Raw genomic sequence first — 18,773 nt, forward strand, 5'->3', positions numbered from 1 at the left:
AGTTTTTGTCATTTTTTTTCTTAAATATATAGCTGTGCCCATGTAATTCATATGATTTCCACCAAGAAAGGTCTCTAAATAAATAAGTAAGTAAATAAATAAATAAATAAAGTCTCCAAAGAAAAGCTCAATACCATTTTTGAATTTGATTTTGATAATGCTGTTTTAAATGATTGTACTGTATTTTTTTTAAATTTTTATTTATTTATGATAGACACACAGTGAGAGAGAGAGAGAGAGAGGCAGAGACACAGGCAGAGGGAGAAGCAGGCTCCATGCACCGGGAGCCTGATGTGGGATTCGATCCCGGGTCTCCAGGATTGCGCCCTGGGCCAAAGGCAGGCGCCAAACCACTGCGCCACCCAGGGATCCCTATTGTACTGTATTTATTGAAAAGTTGGTCTCATGGCAGATTGGTTATTTACATCCTAGCTTTGTCATTTGCTAGCTAGATGACTGTGGTCATTTAATCTGTCCATGTCTCTGTTTCCTCTTCTGTAAAATAGGGAAAATAATGGCCCTACATCATTAGGTTATTGGTAAGAATTATGAAAGATTTAGCACTTACTTCAATATAATAAGGACTCAATAAAATATTCTTATTAAAATATATAAAAATTTTATTTGCTAACCTTTTATGTCCTGTAAATTTTATGTTGTTATGAGTTCACATTTGTTTAAAAAATACAGACAAGTATAAGAAAACAACAGGATAAAGTGGTCAGTGTTCAGGTAGTTCTTTGGAGGTCTTTTGCAGACAGGCACATTTGGGCGACAAGATCTAAATTTCAAATGGGCTTTTTCTCACTTCACGTGGGTTATGCTGGGAAACCCAGTCTCTTGTCCTAATTCTTTCTGCACTCTCTTACAGACTAGCTGTAATAGCCCTTCTAAACTTTAGCACCTTTGGTTAATATACAGATATCACTTTATGTGAGCTCTAAAATGTGTGTGATCTGTATTACACGTTGAAATGTTTGTTATTTGCCTGCAACCAATGATTTCGTAGTTAAAACATTGAGAAACTAAAAAAAAAATCAAAATAAAAAAAATAAAACATTGAGAAACTGGAGAAATTTGGGAAAAGAGAGTATAGATGTGGCAAATTGAGACTGCATTGAACCACAGAATGATAGAGGACCATTCTGGCTATTTCTACAGCCCTTCGGTAGGCTAAAAAAAAAAAAAAAAGATAGAAACAAGCTTTAGTAATTGTAGACTCCTGCCTGACTTTGAAGAACCCACAATGTAGAAACATAACACTAACAACGACTTTGGTAGACCACTAATTATCCCCCGTAGGTGAGATTTTATGGAGTGTTCTCAATCAGCAATCTCGGAGAGGGATATTTAAAGCCAGAGGGGGGAAAAAAACATAATGACTGAAAAACAAGAATAGTAAGAGAGAGGGTAATGCAACTAGAAAAGGAAATATATAGTGGCGGTCTCCATGGGGAGGAGTAAAGAAAAGTAGCTCTAAGAAAGCAAGGAAGTTGGGAATAGAACACTATGATTTTGAATAGGAAAAGGAGATGCAGAGTATCAACACTGAATTTGCACTGTTAATTCTATAAAAAGAGAACTTGGCCAGACTGTCTTCATAAAAACTAAAAACAATAAGTATGCTTTAAATAACTTTTTATCTCCTCCCCCAGATCTTTCTCACTTTTCTCTTCATTTCCTTCTCTTTCCCCCTTCCTAAGTATTTAACAATGGTGAGAAGAATCGAAAGAAAGGTTTTGCGAACACTAGTCAGAGAAATAGCCCACTTCCTCCAAACCCCCCCACCTGCGATCTTTAATGATTAAAAATAAAAGGAAGAAATGGAATGTTAAAATAATTTCTTATCTAATATATCTAGGCATTTAAAATGCATGTCAAACTCCAAAAGTCCTTTCTATCTAACCAATGTCTCTGTCTCATTACAATTTAAATTTGGCATAAATAGCATTCTTTGGAACCATTAGCTATCTGCCTGAGGACCACCTAAGAAATGAAATAGGCTGCATGTTACAGTCTATTTTACTTACATTTTTCTGGCTTCTATTCTCTCCTAATATCTTGAGAGTGTTTGTACAATAGGAGCTTAAAGAGGAAGAGAGAGAAATGGGAGAGAAAGAGGAGGCAGAGAAAAAGTGAGAAAGAGAAGGCAAAGAAAGAGAGAAAGGGAGAGGGGAAGGACTCAGACTCAGAATCATGTATTGCTTTTTTTTCCCCCATTGATGAAGGATAATCATGGGTGATCAGTTCCTAATGCCTTTTTGTGTGTGTGCTGAGGAGCAAGTAGTTGCATTTATTTTTTTTCTACCGTAATACTTGTTTTCTCCATTCTGAACAGAAAAACTGAACAAGTGGTATCTGCTGCACTGCTTTGAAAATCTTCCTCTGGGAGACAGTACATACCAGCCCTGAGTTGAACTCCCAGGCTGTGCAAGCTTGTCCCTATAGTACCACTCCTCCATTTTTGTTACATCTCGATTTCTTAGTATAAAGTAAGGGACTCACATTCCCAACTTTTCCTCATCTTCAACAAATTTATCAGAAAACACTTTATTCTTAAATGAAAACAAGTGGTAAATAAACAATCTAGTGAACAGATCCCTCCCAATTATTAACAAATACTAATAATTATTCCTGCTAAGTAGCTCAGATGCTTAGAAGGCTCTCACAGGAATAACCACAATAATACTTTTAATAGTTAGTTTACTGAGGGCTTTTTATGAACCAGGTCTACCATTACATTCCTTAAAAGACATTGTTTCAATCCTAAAAAAAAAAAAAAAACAATTCTACATCATCAATTTTTATTACTCCTATTTTACAGATGAGAAAATGGAAACTTAATAAATTTGAAAAACTTGCCCAAGATAAATCAGGTCACAGAATTTTAAGTCAAGCCTATTTTAAACTCTAAAATCTCTGCCTTTAATAATATTTTTCTCTCAGGTATTTTCCAGGAGATATTTGGAATTGATTATTAGATGGATAGGTCTGCTCTGCATTACTAGGTAACATTGCCACACCAGGGTTTTGAGGATATTAACCAACACCTTTCCATTTGTTCTCTTGACTTCACCTCTTTATGTTGGTATTCCAGGCAAATGGAAGTATGGAGCTTGTATTGTGGATGACTGCTATGTTTATAGAACTATCTGAAATTCAATTGTGATAAATGCACTTATGTATTCACTAAAATATTTATCAAAAACCCATTAGAAGTCAGGCATATATCAGAAGGGAAAAATGGACAAAGAAAATTAGAATATTTTGCTCAACAATGTTACTCTTCCATGACTGGATGACTGAGTGAAATTGTGCATATAGTATTTCCAACATATACATTCATAACATGCAACTCTAGTCTGACCTTTTAAAATATTACGCATTTGCCACTCCAAGAACTTCAGAGAGACTAACACCAGGCAAATAATTCACACTTTAATGGTTTAAAGACTTATGGCAATCTTATCTTAAATTCCTCTTAGCATTTTCTCTATACTTTTGTGCACAGAAAAAAGTATCTGAATACATGACTTTCCCTTCCTTTTAAAAATAATTTCCTTTATTTTTCATCTCTATTTTTAAATTTTAATACTCTGAAGTATTCATTGACTTTGGATGATGCTTTACGTGGAGTAATGAAGTAATGAAAAGAGTTTTTTCTTTCTGAATATTGCATGTGTTCTATATTACATATGTGTCTATTTTCATTTATTCTGGATGATGTATATTTTACTTTTAATTAACATCAACAAATATAAGTACATTATTACAGATTAACATTTATAAAAGTTATTTACCTTTCTATTTATATGTTATATACATCCAAATAATAAAATTTACTATCATCAATAGGATGTGTCTTGTGTTATTTTAATATTAGCAGTAATATATCTGTGTGAATCTACCTACACCTTTTCCCCCTTGGGATCACCCACACAGAAATTGTCTACACCTTTGCAAAGACCAAAACCTGTTTGGAGAAAAAAAAAGCCATATAGGCTTAGCATGTGATTTGACAAATAAATAGTAAAGCACTTATATTTAGCTAAGAGATAAAAACAAATGTCTTATTTACTACTATATTCAATATGAAACACTAAAGATATCATTTTACCAAAGTTGCAATTATATTTAATATGCCTAATTTAGTTGGCGATGGACCCTTTCTGGTGCAAAGAAAATGAGTGATAGTATTTTCTGAAATGTCTATTAAAGGGTGTCTCTATTAACTGAGAAACTTCTTTAGCACTGTAAGTAAGCAATGAATGCCACTGTACCATGTAAATGAGGGTACATTTTTGAAAACAAGAAATTATGCTGCAAGGTATAAATATCTTGTATCCCATTATCATGGCATTAATCACTTCCAATTATACTTATTTATTTGCTGGTCCATTATACCCTTTTCAAGACAAAGAGCTCTCCAAAACTGGAGAGTTATGTCTCATTTATCTTTTCATTTCTATTACCAGATACAGTGCTCTCATTGAATAATATTGGTTCTGAGTTTGGAAGCATCTATGAAAAGCTATCTTTAACATTGTTTTATGGTATACATTAATAATTTATCTGTCCTAAGACGCTTCAATATATTATTTGATGCTTTAGAGAATTTCTGGTATATCTCTGAGTTGACAATTGTTTTCTACATTTTATAGAAGTAGAAATATTTCTTTGAATATTATTTATGCACATTACTGTAATAACATGAAATTTATTATCCAAAATGATACATATAGTCATTCCCCAAATTTTCTACTCCAAGTAAAATTAATTACCTATAATCACTTAGGGTTATAAAAAAGTATTTATTCCATTTGGGGGAGGCACAATGAAACATCTGACTAACTACTCTCTTATCTAGACTGAATTATACTACCATATCAGATTTATACATTCATCCAGCATTTATGAAGTTGTGCTGTGCCACAACCTGTTAGGTCCTGGTAATGTCAAATTCATTTTATAAGTCAAAGACTTTCATGTGTATCCATTTTATGAGCCAAAGATTGTCATACATACCTTGAATAATAATGCCATTTTAAATGAGAGCATTTATCTCTTTACTTAAAAAGAAACACTTTGAAATCATTTAGTGAAGACCATAATAAATACTGTTATTATCACCTCTTATAGTTTATATTTAAAAGGAATGTTGTAACACTGATTATATCATATAAATGTCCTTTAGATAAATTTCAAAGAAGATGCTTTTGGATCCTACCGTGCACTTAATTCACTAGCTGGGATTCACTGATTCAGTTCCCAAATTTTCATTCCAGGCCCTCCAGGCCCTCCAGGTGGTCTACGAATAGAAGACATTAGAGCGACTTCTGTGGCACTTACTTGGAGCCGTGGCTCAGACAATCACAGTCCTATATCTAAATATACTATTCAGACCAAGACTATTCTTTCAGATGACTGGAAAGATGCAAAGACAGGTGAGTTTCATTTGTCCAATTACTTTGTACATATTTTTAAATGAATTCTTTGATCAAAAATGAATATCTGGACTCTTTATGGATTTCATCATCTACCTTGAAGTGCTTTTTTATTTTTAAACTCTTTTTTTTTTTTAAAGTATCCCAGTGCCTTGGTAGTAAAGGGAACCACAAGGAATGTAGACATTTTAAAGTTGCAGGGGAAGAGGCAGTGTGTCTGTATCTATAATGGGAAAGCAAAGAGAGGCTTTCTGGTTTTCTAATTTAAGTTATGTGTAAATCTAAGATTTATTAGGAAAAAACCTTGGGAGATCTTTTTTTTGGCAAATGACATCTATAGCTTTTTATTTATGATCCATTTTTTACAATCGTATAGATACTAGAGTTCTGCTTTTCTTAAAAGCCACTTTGATTATAAATATTACTTTAATAACCCAATTCATATTACCATATAACCTTTGCTTTTTTTTAAAAAAAAGATTTTATTTATTCATTAATGAGAGATACAGAGGCAGAGACACAGGCAGGGGATAAGCAGGCTCCATGCAGGGAGCCCGATGTGGGACTCAATCCTGGGTCTCCAGGATCAGGCCCTGGGCTGAAGGCAGCGCTAAACTGCTGAGCCACCTGGGCTGCCCCAACCTTTGCTTTTCAAAGATGATCTTAACTGCTTTGAACTTCCTCAAAATGTATCTTCAAGGAAGTTTTAGATTTTAATTTTTTTCTTATATTAAGATTTTCTAAAAGTTGATCAGAAAAAAAATAAATGATTGAGTGGGTGCCTTCCTTTGTCCGTAACTATTACCTGTGACATTTGTCTTGACTAGCCTGTAACATCACACGGCAGTTTATCTCTTATAACATCAAAGAAGATAGATGATCCTTTTGATAAAATATCTGCTTCTGTTTGTCATTTTGACATTATTTTAAACAAACTTATAGTTGCTAGAGTTTATTTTAGATACATAATGAAGACAACAGAAGGAAGAAAAAAAGACAAAAATGAATAAAATGTTTTTATACTTTTTTAAAAATGAAAAAAAAATTAATCCCAGAATATCCCAAACCTGCCCTCATTTTTGCTTTGTCTTAAGATTATGGGATTTATTTGTATTGACTACTGAGATGTTTTAACTTAGATTTAGTTTTCTTTAGTAATTTAGTCCTGTTGTGGGAAATGAACCAAATATAAACTTGAAGCCTGTTATGAGGGTTTACATATATTGCAATATTGAGTAGTTTCTCCACATAAGTATATAAAATACACATGAGTGTTAGAAACAGGTGAAATATTTCTATTACATTATGCTGGTAAATGTAAGAGTTATCTAGAAATATGCTTGGCAAAATCAGACCACTTGAAAAATTATGTAAATAACCATTTAGATGTTTGATAAACCTAAAGTAGGGGCAGTTTTATTTATCTGAAGAGAATGAAAATGGATGATAATGGTGAAACTATAGATAATATTATATATCTAGCAAAATTGACACTGATTATAGGTATCGGAGAACACAAAATACAATAAATTAACACATTTAAAATTTTGTTTGCTTTGAAAAAGGAATAATAATTGTAATATTTTCCATTAATTATGTATACTTACTGGGTAGGCCAAATTAAAATTATACTTTTCATTAAAAAAAAATATATATATATATAGTTTTTAATATATATATATACCACTAGAAAGTAAATTCCATAAGGATGGAGATTTTGTTTTATTCGCTATTCTATCTCTAGCCCCCAGATCAGGGCTCTTACTGCTCATGTATTAAACACATATTCACTGAGCCTCCATGGTATGCCAGAACCAGTCCTAGATGCTGGATATACACCTGACCCTCCATAAACAAAACAGAGAAAGGAATCACACACATGTACACAACAGTCCTTCCCTCAAAGCGTTTACACTTTAGTAGGAAAGATGACAATGAACAATTAGTAAATCACTGAACTCTACCTCTGAAACTGATAATATACTATATATTAATTAATTGAATATAAATAAAATTTAATTTAATTAAAAAAAGAAAAAGAAGAGAAAGTCATATGGTGATTAGTGCTAAAGAGAAACATTAGAGGAGAAGAATCAGGCTGTAGGCATTGCACCTTATAAAGAGTGCTTCCAATATTAATATAGTCACCTCAAATTACTCATGGTTCCAGTTCACATGTTATGTCTTTTTACAACTGTCAACCTATTTGTATCTTTGAATCTAAAGTAGGTTTTCTCTTGAAACACATGGTTGCATCTTAAATTTTTATCCAGTCTGACAACCACTGCCTTTTGATTGGATTCTTTAATCCATTAACATTTAGTGTTATTATTTACAGTTGAATTTATATCTGCCATTTTTTTCTATTTTTTACTTTTTAAGTTTTTATTTTAATTCTAGTTATTTGACATACAGTGTAATATTAGTTTCAGGTATACAATATAGTGATTCAACACTTCCATATATCAGCTCATGCTCATCCTGAAAGTGACTTCCTAAATCCCCATCACCAATTTCACCCATCCCCCCCACCCAGCTCACTTATGGTAACCATCTATTGAATTTTGGTTACTAAATGTATCACTTGATTTTGTTCCTTTATTCCTTCTTTACTATTCTTTATTGGATTAAGTGAATATTTTCTAGTGTAGTATTTCAGTTTTTAAAGAATATATATATATATACATATATATATATATAGTTAATGGTTACTGTACATATACTATATATGAAAATTTATATAAATAAATGAATTTTAAATACATACATATTTATTTAATGGTTACTCTGGGGCTTACCAGACATATCCAAGCTTACTAGAATAGACTTCATATTTTTACTAACTTAATTTCAGTAAGATACAGGACTGTTACTCCTAGATAGCTCCATTGCATCTTACCAGCTTTTTTTGGTGCTGTGTGTTATTTTTATACATGTTACATCTATATATACTTCAAACCTGTTACTTCTTCTGTTACCGTCTTCTAAAGAAGCTACAATAAAGGGAAGCAAGTACATATTTATAGAGTTTGTTATATTAACCTTTTTGTTTACCATTTTCGATCCTCATTTGTTTCTGTGGATTTGAGTTATCATACTTATTCTAATACAGCTTTGCTTCTAACTGTACCATTAAGATATTATCAAATATATTACATTTCTATATGCTATAGGCCCAGTAAAAACTTTTGTTTTATACATAAAATATATATCATACATAATTTTATTTATAAAAATAATTAGAGAATAAAATGACATCAGCCACTCAATTTGGTAGTTCATTATGCAAATAGCAATAGCGGATGACAAGATATGCAGGGGCATGTAGGTCCTATAAGGAGTTTTTAACAAAAGAGCAATAATCTAATTTCTAATTTGAAGGGGAAAAAAATCACTTTCTGATATATGGAGAAGGGATTTTTGGAGGGCCAAAACTAGAAACATGGAGAATAGCTGGGAGAATGTGGAGGATGAGAGATGTCCAGGTGGGATATGTCATGCTTGGACTAATATATAGCAGTGGGAATGAGGAGTGAGTGGGTGAGTTTGAGATATATTTTTGAAGGCAAAACAGAACTTTCTAAAAGATCAGGTATGGAGATATAGTGAAAGGGCAGAATTGAGAATGCTTCATGGGACTTTGGCTCTAGCATCTGAGTAGAAGGTAGAAGCACTTACTGGAGAGACAAGAGAGATTAAGTGCAAGTAAGGACTTAGTTCCATTTTGGAATGGGTTCTCCATTTCTTTATGTACAACTGGATTTACACGTAGTATAATTTTCCTAAGAACTTTTAAAATATTTCTGAGTGTAAGGTTCCTGAGTCAGACCTTTAGCCCTTGTACATTAGAAAAGTTATTTCATTTCAAATTTGCTATAATTTTTTGAATGTAAGTTCTAAGTGTTTTTTGAGCATTTAAAAAATATCCTTTCTTCATCTTTTTGCCTTCATTGTTACCAATAAGAAGTCAACTAATATTTTTACCTTATATTCCATTACCTTATATTCCATTATCTCTAGCTATTTTCAAGATTTCATTTCTGCTTTTAAGTTGATGAAAATATATTTATCTTCATGGGGGTTTCCTGGCAAATTGGATTTTGAGTTGATATCTTCCTTAACCTGGAAATTCTCAGTCATTATATCTTCCAATATTTCTTCTGTCTCATTCTCTTTTTTTTTCTTGATCTATATTGCTATGTATGTTAGATTGTTCAATGTGTTCCATGGATAATGGAAGTGTGTGTGTGTTTCTGTTTGGATAGTGTCTAATGACTTGTATTCACTTTCATAGATTTTTTGTTCCACTATATTAAGTTTGTTGAAAATCTCGTCAAAATGATTTTGATTTTGATTTTGTATTTCTTTTTATTCCTAAGATTTTTTTTGTTCCCAGCATTAGGCTCCTTTTAATATTATCTACATAGTATTCCACAGAAATGTCTTATTTGTTTATATAAGTTATGCATCTTCCCCACTTGATACATATTTATAGTAGGCATTCTATCATCCCTGTCTGATCATTTAACACTGGGCCATCTTTAAGTCTGGCCCTGTTGATTTTTTTTCCTTTGTTAAAAATGCATCACATTTCTTTGTTTTCTCATGCCTTGATAATTTTTTAAGCCCAAATATTATGTAAAAAAGAATAATAGACCATAATGTAAATATTACTTATGCCCAGGAAAATGCATATCATTTTTTCAAAATTGTCATTTTGTCAATATAATCTGTAGCTAAGGTGATAGCTTTGCAGTTAGATTCAATGCAGCAGAGGGCCAAGTAAATTGGAGTGTAAGGTCAAACCTTCTCACATCTGAATGATTTCCAGCCTTACCATCAGAAGTCAGCTTGCTCTTCTAGCCCAGGTCTCAGTGAGGGTTCTTTCCCCTTCCCTTCTTCTGCCCCTGAAAGTTGTTGTCTGATACCTAATCTAAAGCCCAGAGTTCCTGGGTGTAGAAGAAGTTCTCAGTTCTCCTGTGTTCAATCAGACTTTGGCAGACCTACAGCACTAGTACCTCTCTGGGGAGGCAGATCTGTCTTTGCTCTCCAACCACTCACCCAGACACTCATGGCCACACATTTATTCAGTATAAGGCCTGCTGTGCATGTGGCAGAGTCTCCATTTTCCTGCATTGCTCTTAGACTGAAGCAGATCTGAGATGTCTGTGCCTCAGAGGGAGGTCTCTCATGGCTCTCTTGTTCTGTTCCCAACTTTTTTGAGTATACTTGGTGAAGTCCTACAAAAAAGAATTGGCTGATGGATACAGATACTCCATGATCTGGGGGCTCCTGGGGATTCAATACAGCCATGCCAACCTACACTTTGTCTTTAAAATATCTGTGAAAAGTTAGACTGCTTTCTTCTTGTGAACATTAATGATTCTGTCCTCCTCTCTTCATTGCTCTACTTATGATGACTTTAGTTCATTAGACTTCTTCACAAACTCAAACCTCTGAAAGGCTCTGAAAAATTATTATTTTGTAGATTGTCTTACCTGTTATTTTTGTTAGTTATGTAAGTAAAGTTCTATGTGACAGTATCCTAAGTGGAAATAAAAAATACTTTTTGTAATACATGCGATCATGTAGTCTTCATTTCTAGTGATGCCCACTAAAAATGGAAGGTACAGTACTAAAGTCAGTTTTATGAAGGTAATTATTTAAGATGTTCAGTAAATATTTTTCAAAGATATAAAGTTTCAGCAGTCCAAAGATTTCATTTAGAATAATGAGATTAAAGAATAGACTGTATATCTGTAAAACAATCTACTGTAAATCTTACTTCTCTTGGACTTTTTAGGGGCTAGACAGAAGGAATTTGACGCCATTCTCAAGGTTCTACTAGATACACAGATAACATTTAGAATGTTGGGTTTGATTCTACACTGCTACTTAGAGAAGAAAAATTATAAAATGTTATTGCTAATGGGGTGTGTGTATGGGAGGCGATTGAACAAAAAGAGGCCTAAGAAACCATGCTGTGAGGATCAATTGCAAGAGCCAACCTAGGGTGTGGTTTCTAAAACAAAGAAGAAGAATGTCTTTATATTTAAAATTCATATGGAAATCTAGAATTGCAAATTAACATCTTCATACATAAATATTTCTCTGGACTTTGGATTACTTCCTTAGAATAGACACTCGTAAATTAAAGTATTTAGTGTAAACATGCTTAGACTCATTAGCTACCCTAAAAATTACCCTGTAGAGAGATAGAAACAATTTTTATTCCTGCCACCAGTATGTATCTCTTCTACCATGTCTTTGCTTAGTATTTAGTGCTTTTTTTAATCTTTGCTGCATTGATAGGTTAAAAAAAATGGAGAAAAAAATCACTAGGCTCATTGTAGAATACTTACTTTTTAGAATTTAGCATTTTCTTCTTTGCCTTTCTGTAGCTTCAGTTTTTGTTGTTCTTATTTCCAATATGAATTTCTGGGTTTTTATGAGGCTACATTCAAATTTTCCTTAGAGAAGAATCCATGAATCATATCTTCTGGGATGCCAGAGCATAGTTTGCTTCTCTTTTGCTGCAGAGAACTTTGCCAAATCTATGGCATCTTGCAAAGTTCTGCCAGAACACCTATGGGTTGGGGCTAGAGACTCTAAGGTAACAGAGAGCCAGTGAAAAGCCTTTAAATGCCCTTTTCCATTCTCACACAGATCTGCTTTATCAGTTAAAACCTCGAAATTGATTCTGGATAGTTTCATACTTGGGTTTTGGATTCAGAAGGAAGAAGCTAAAGTTCTGATTGTATTTAAATTCTAAGGAAATACCAGGATTCTTTAGGCAATTTCAAAGAATCTAGAACAGGTGGGATTATATTGCCTACGATTATTCTTGAAACAATTTAGTTTTTTAGTCCTGAGGTCATTCTGGCTATTTCTGAAGCTTTTCAAACAGCTAGTCCTGTGGTCTGAAGGCAGAGTGCTATTAGCACGGTTGCCAGGCAACTAAAGTACTGTGAGTTATTGGCCTTAGGATACCCATGAGGCTTGCTTCTCTTTTCCTCCAAAGAGTAGTTAGAATGATTTTATTCTGAGCCTTACAGATGCCACATATTTGCAAATAAATCTATGGATTACTGTTTATGGCTGGTTGTTAAAATCAGACCTTCTCAAGAGGGTCTTTTGACCTGAGTGCTTAACATAAGTACTATGTCTCCTGCTCTCTATCCCTTTGATTGAGATTTACACTCAGAAATAAAACTAAGATTTAAATAACCATCAATTTAATAGTATGTTTTTTTTACAGAGAGAAGCCTCTGACAGGCATTATTTGCTAAGATCTGATTTTCAATACTGAAATTATCTATAGAAAAAAATGGCCTGATTCTGAACTGACCTACTCAGGAACTTGAGACCCAGTCCTGATTCCTAGCACTTGCCTCTATTGTGCAAAGTATTCTCTTCTCTTTCTGACTCTAGGAATAATAAACGAGTTGCAAAGAACTTGGCTGAAGAGAGGGGACACAAAGTCCCTCTGTTCCTGACTGTTCTAATTTGACTTGGTGCATGAATCTGCTTCCAAAGGAAAGCTGAACTCTGCTCCCAAACTCTCTATATGGGTGGTTTTAGAAAAACAAAATATATCCAGTATATGGGTACCAGTTCCTACCAGACCTGAAGGAATAGGGAGGAGATGGCATGGGGTAAAAATCCACTTATAAAGATATTTAAGGCCAGAATAAAACAAAAAAAATGCATAGTAGAAGTAAAATAAAGTAGCAGTGGAGGAGAAAGGATCAACTCGTGGTTAAAGAGAGTGGGAAAGAGATTAAGTGGACTGAGATGAAGTGTACTTTCTGTCAAGATAATTTATGGGCTGAATATAGGCATAAGAGCCATAAAGTGTTGGATATTTTGTGGTGGGGCAAGGTGAAAGAGTGCTCTCTTTGTCTTTCACCAATAGCCTACATGATTCAGAGATGAAGGAGCCTACAAAGTGATTGTTGTACATAAGGCTATGCTTCTTGCATTGAGACATGGTCTATTCTAAATAAGCATCACTTTTGTATTTATATTTTATTTATATTTGTTACAAATATTTATTAAGTAGTACTATTTTCAAAACATTCTGCTGGGTATATTTGGTCCACAGAAATTCCAAAATATGTGTAAAAAGTAGAAGAAACACGTGTATGTCCACAAATGAACAAACAACGGAGAGGCAAAAGAAATATTTTTAGTGTGGGCTACCTACATCAAGTTTGGAGCTGGGAAAAAGTTAAAGAGAAAGAAATCCTTTTAAATCCTTTTTTCATTATGTAGTATTCAGATGTCCTGCCCCATTCTAGAGGAAGGAAAACAGGCCAGATAGAAGAGCCACTTTAAAAAAAAAACGATTTTATTTATTCATGAGAGACACAGAGAGACAGGCAGAGACATAAGCAGGGAGGAGGCACCCCACAGGAAGCCTGATGCAGGACTCCATCCTAGGATCACGACCTGAGGCAAATGTTCAACCACTAAGCCACCCAGGTATCCCTAGAAGATCCACTTTTAATTCTAGATACACTTTTCTAAAATGAAAATGTTAGTCACTTTTTTTGCTAAGTTATTCCTACTTCTTACATAGATGGTTTTATTTAGGGGATATTATATATACATATATATAATATTATATAATTATATTTTATATATATTTTATATATAATTATAACCAAACCACAACATAACCAAATATATATATATATATATATATATATCCAGATATATATATATACGCCAAATATATATACAACATAACCAAATATATATATATATACACAACATAACCAAATATATATATAACCAGATATATATAGATAGATATATAGATAGATAGATATAGATATAGATATATACACCAAACATGTTTGTTTTGGATATTTATATTCTTATAAGTTCTGACATTAATGTATATAAACAGGAAAGATTATGATTTCGTTGTTGTTCTAAAAAGAGCACTTTCCATGCCTTTAGCAATCGTGGTAGGGAATATTACCCTTAACTTACAGTTATCAAATTATTTTTTATCCATTCAGAAGGCACATTGGAGAAGTCCATCCTACTACCATCTACTTCTTGTTCCCCTCTGAGAGAGTTGTTTGCATACCTGAGCCAATGTTTTCTTGCTGGTGTTTATCTTATGGTAGTGACTTCAAGGTTTTTCACTTATTCTTTCTTTATTCATCTCAGTCATTGAAATCAAAGGACTGATAACCTCATTTGTAATGCAAAGCCCACCACAAGAGGAGCCCCATTGACTTTTCTTTCTTTACCTTTCACCATTCCTCCAAATAACTCCTGTTGTCAGTTATGATATTCTACTCTTTGAACATACACCTGAACTTCCATTTATTTGGGGGTATTTTCATACTGGATCCTCATATGTGCTCAAAATCAGTATATTAGCTGCTGCTTCCACTGCACATCCATCCAGTTCTTGTTCTGACCCAATCTACACTTGCCCATCCCTGTTGACTGCCTAGCTACTTGAAAAATCTTCAAGGCAGACTTGATCATCATGAGAATACCATACCCTTGTCAGGAGAGACCCTTTGGAGGGCTTCCAACATTTGCATTTTTCAGGCATTTAAATGGCACTAGGATTTTGCAGCACAGGAAAGAGAGGAGAAGTTGAACTGTCTCATTGAGCCTTCTGTTTTTACTTAGGCCCCCAAACTCATAAAATCACAAACTCACAAATAGTTTCATCACCTTCTGACTTTAAAACCCTGTATTAGTTTCCTAGGGCTGTTGTAACAAACTGGTTGCTTTAAACAACAGAAATTTAGTCTCTCATGATTCTGGAGGCCAGAATCCAGAATCCAGATGTTAGCAGCATGCACCCACTCCAAAGACTCTAGGAAACAGTTCATTCCTTACCTTTCCCAACTCATGGTAGCTCCAGATATTCCTTGGACTGAGGCCACAACACTTCAACATCTGCCTCTGTGGTCACATTGCAGCCTCCCTTCCTACACATGTCTCTCCTCTGTGATTGTCTTATAAGGATACTTGTCACTGGATTTAGGGCCCACGTAGATAACCTAGGATGATCTTACCCCAAGATCCTTAATATAATTCTAGTCTTAAACTTGAAAGGTTATACAAAGACCATTTTTCCAATAAGCTACATTCACAGGTTCTGGTAACTTGGGCATAGGCAAAACTTTTTGGTAGGCATAATTCAACCCACTACTATAAAAGCTTCTCCTCTCACAGGAAGCTCTAAACTATTTGAAGGTCTCTAGAAGGGAAGAGGGGCCACCCTACCCAGTGTCATAACATCCAGCTCTGTGTTTCCCTTTTCCTTATGAAGAGCCCTTTACCAACTAAAACGTTACCTTCCTTCCTCCAACTATCTAAAAGAAGTCCCTCGGTATATGAAGTAAGGCAAATTCTGATTTGGTGTGAGGGAAGGGTGGAAGAAATAGGAAATATAGACACAGAATGAAAACATGAGAAGGCAAAGCCTAACTTCTAATCAGAAAGTCAAAAATATATGTCAAATGTAGAGAACAAGTTCATAACCAAATAAGAGAAGAGATACCAAAATTAGTATCCAGGAGAGTTAAAATTATGGTAGAGTGAGGCATGGCCTAGTCTGAGCCTTTTGTCAAAAGGCAGAATCTGGACACTGGGATGCTTAGCATTTACTGTGGAGATGGATATAGCATCTTGAAGAGCTATATATTCATGATCTACATTGAAAGATAAAAATTCCCTAAATAATAAGATAATGAGTCATAGACAACCCTGAAGGAACCAATTTTCCAGATAGGTGATGTACAAGTATTTACATGCATATGTATGTGTAGGTTAATTACCGAAAACACATGTGGAAATATTTTAAGACGGCTTAAGATACTGGATAGTTCTACCTTCGTTATGTTTTATCATATGTCAGTGCAATGAGCAATCTTGGATGATATCCTCCCCATAATTTATAATCTTTTCATTACCTAGCAGCATGAGTTCTGAGAAGTACTTAATAAATCTTAATAAGCTATCATAACATTTATTATCATCACCTCAAAAGATTTGGGTAAAAATGCACAAAACCAACTAAAAAGGGCATAAACATATACATACCATGGTAATAAATCATTCACTACCCATACACAATATCAGTGGCAGTCCATAAAATTTTTAGCTGCCCCATTGTACTCTTACCTCAAGAAATATTTCTAGATTCTACCTTTAGAATACAGCTTCTTGCTCTTCAAGGTAGAGCCCAGGGATTAGCAGCAAAATCATGACCTGGGAGCTTGATAGAAGTGCAGAATTTAGTCCTCTGACCTTAGACTTATGAAACAGATGATTCAAAGTTTTTCTAGTTTATTACTTATTCATGATCTCTCTGCTTATTCCCTTGAACTTAATATTTTGTCATTTCTAGTTTGTATTTTTATTTCAATTCAATGGAAGATGTGCCATTTTCTAAAAATTGTAAAATAAAAATGGGGGGTATTATAATATAAAAGTGATGTTCAACTAATAGTCTCTGCTTACTGTTCATTTTGTTTAGATCCCCCAATTATTGAAGGAAATATGGAGGCAGCAAGAGCAGTGGATTTAATCCCATGGATGGAGTATGAATTTCGTGTGGTAGCAACCAATACGTTGGGTATAGGAGAACCCAGTATACCATCAAACAAAATTAAAACAGATGGTGCCGGTATGTTTAAGAAACTTTTTAAAATTTAAAAGGTTGATAAATTCAGGGCCACTTTAACATATGGTTGAATGTATGTGGACATAAATAATGCTCTGAGGTAAGTGATTCATCTGAAAAGAATGTGTGTATGTATTTCACACAGATGCGTGTATTCTCTGTCGAGACAGTCAAAAATAAAAAAAAAGGAAATATGAAGTTTAAGAATATTTTTACATAATTAATACAAGGAAAAAGGTAAATAGAATCGCTGCGTATTCCACTAGGGACCCCTAAAATGAAGTTGTATTTAGAATAGAAACTTTCATGTAAATTCTGAATCTTAACCAGGCGGACTTTTAATTAAGCAGATCCTGTGATTTAGAAAGCTCACAATTTTTCATGTCACTCAAAGACATTTACAATTGAGTGGCCTTGTGGTATGGTCAAGGAGGGTAGAGAGAGTAGGGAGTGGGAAGAATGGGATGAGAACTTCCAGAGCTATACCACGTGGAGAGTTACATCATCTCTGAGAAATAGCTGTAATGTGTTCTTTTAATATGAGGTGTCACTCTGAATATGCTCTTTTATCACAGCTCAGCCTTGGCTGTTCTTCCAATTTAGATTCACATTTTTACGCTAAATACCAATTCCATTTAAATAGCCTTTGTAGGAGAAGTACTCAGCTCTATTTTCCTTTTCTCCTGCATTGCCAGGCAAAAATATTGTTCTGATTCTAATAATAGCTTTTTTTATTATTCCTTGTCTACAAAAAAGAAAATGTTTTGTAGACTCTCTGAGTTTATTTTTATTATGTCTTGCCAAAGTTCAGTGCTTTATTTGGGAGAAAAGATTTTAAAAGGAGGACAGACTACTATTAAAATTCTGCTATGATATCTTAATATCACTAATCCATATTTCTGGCTTCCTCAATTTCTTAGCCTAACATCTAAAAAGAATGATGAACGCTAATGTCTTAGTTTTTAAAGTCAAGTTATTTACAGGACTGCCATCAATAAACTCTCTTAAAATTCCCTGTAGTTTATTACTCCATTATTTACCAGATACAAATGATGATTCTGTAATAAAGAAAATAAACACTGAAGTACTGATCTACACTATTTTCACACGTATTTCAGTTAATTCCTATAATAATATTTTAAGGTAGGTATATGATGCAATGCTCATTAATAGGCAGTAGACTCAGAGACAGTAAATAGCATTGAGTGAATATAACTACCTCCAAGACTCTATTCAATTCCAGATCTGTTTGACATTTCTCATATATTGAGCTTTCTCTCTTACAGGTGGTAGTGTCTCAAGCGGGACTCTAAAAATGCTTATTTACTTAAAACTTTATTAGTGTTCTAGTAGAAGTTTAGATTTCATCCTTAACTTTGAAACTAGATATGACTAAATATTATTTTTTTTGTTTTGGTATACCCACCTACGAAATGAACACAACTGTTCTTTTTCTCTACCTCACAGGAATCTCATTAGGATAGGAAAGTAGTATAAGTTGAAGCTGAAGTCTGATGGTAAGGCTGAACAAAGATACCATATAGTCAGGATTCTTGTGCTTGGTTTTTATTATTAGTCCCTAGAGCCACTTATGTTTTTAATAGAAGCTTCTGTATGATGGTCTGAACACAACTGCCCTTTCTTGGAAGACAAAAATAAAAAGA

At 33.8% G+C, this 18,773-nt stretch overlaps 1 protein-coding gene across 3 annotated transcripts in view; it reads left to right on the forward strand.

Moving 5' to 3' along the window:
* The window catches only part of CNTN1 (contactin 1), a 348,668-nt gene that overhangs the window by 264,577 nt on the left and 65,318 nt on the right, over window positions 1-18,773 (forward strand). For all 3 annotated transcript variants that reach the window (XM_041736678.1, XM_041736680.1, XM_041736679.1), the window contains 2 exons: window positions 5,286-5,444; window positions 16,963-17,112. In XM_041736678.1, the coding sequence (XP_041592612.1) occupies window positions 5,286-5,444; window positions 16,963-17,112 (309 nt within the window). The remainder of the gene's footprint in view (window positions 1-5,285; window positions 5,445-16,962; window positions 17,113-18,773) is intronic.

The sequence above is a fragment of the Vulpes lagopus genome, chromosome 21, assembly GCF_018345385.1.
Source record: "Vulpes lagopus strain Blue_001 chromosome 21, ASM1834538v1, whole genome shotgun sequence".
NCBI lineage: Eukaryota > Metazoa > Chordata > Mammalia > Carnivora > Canidae > Vulpes > Vulpes lagopus.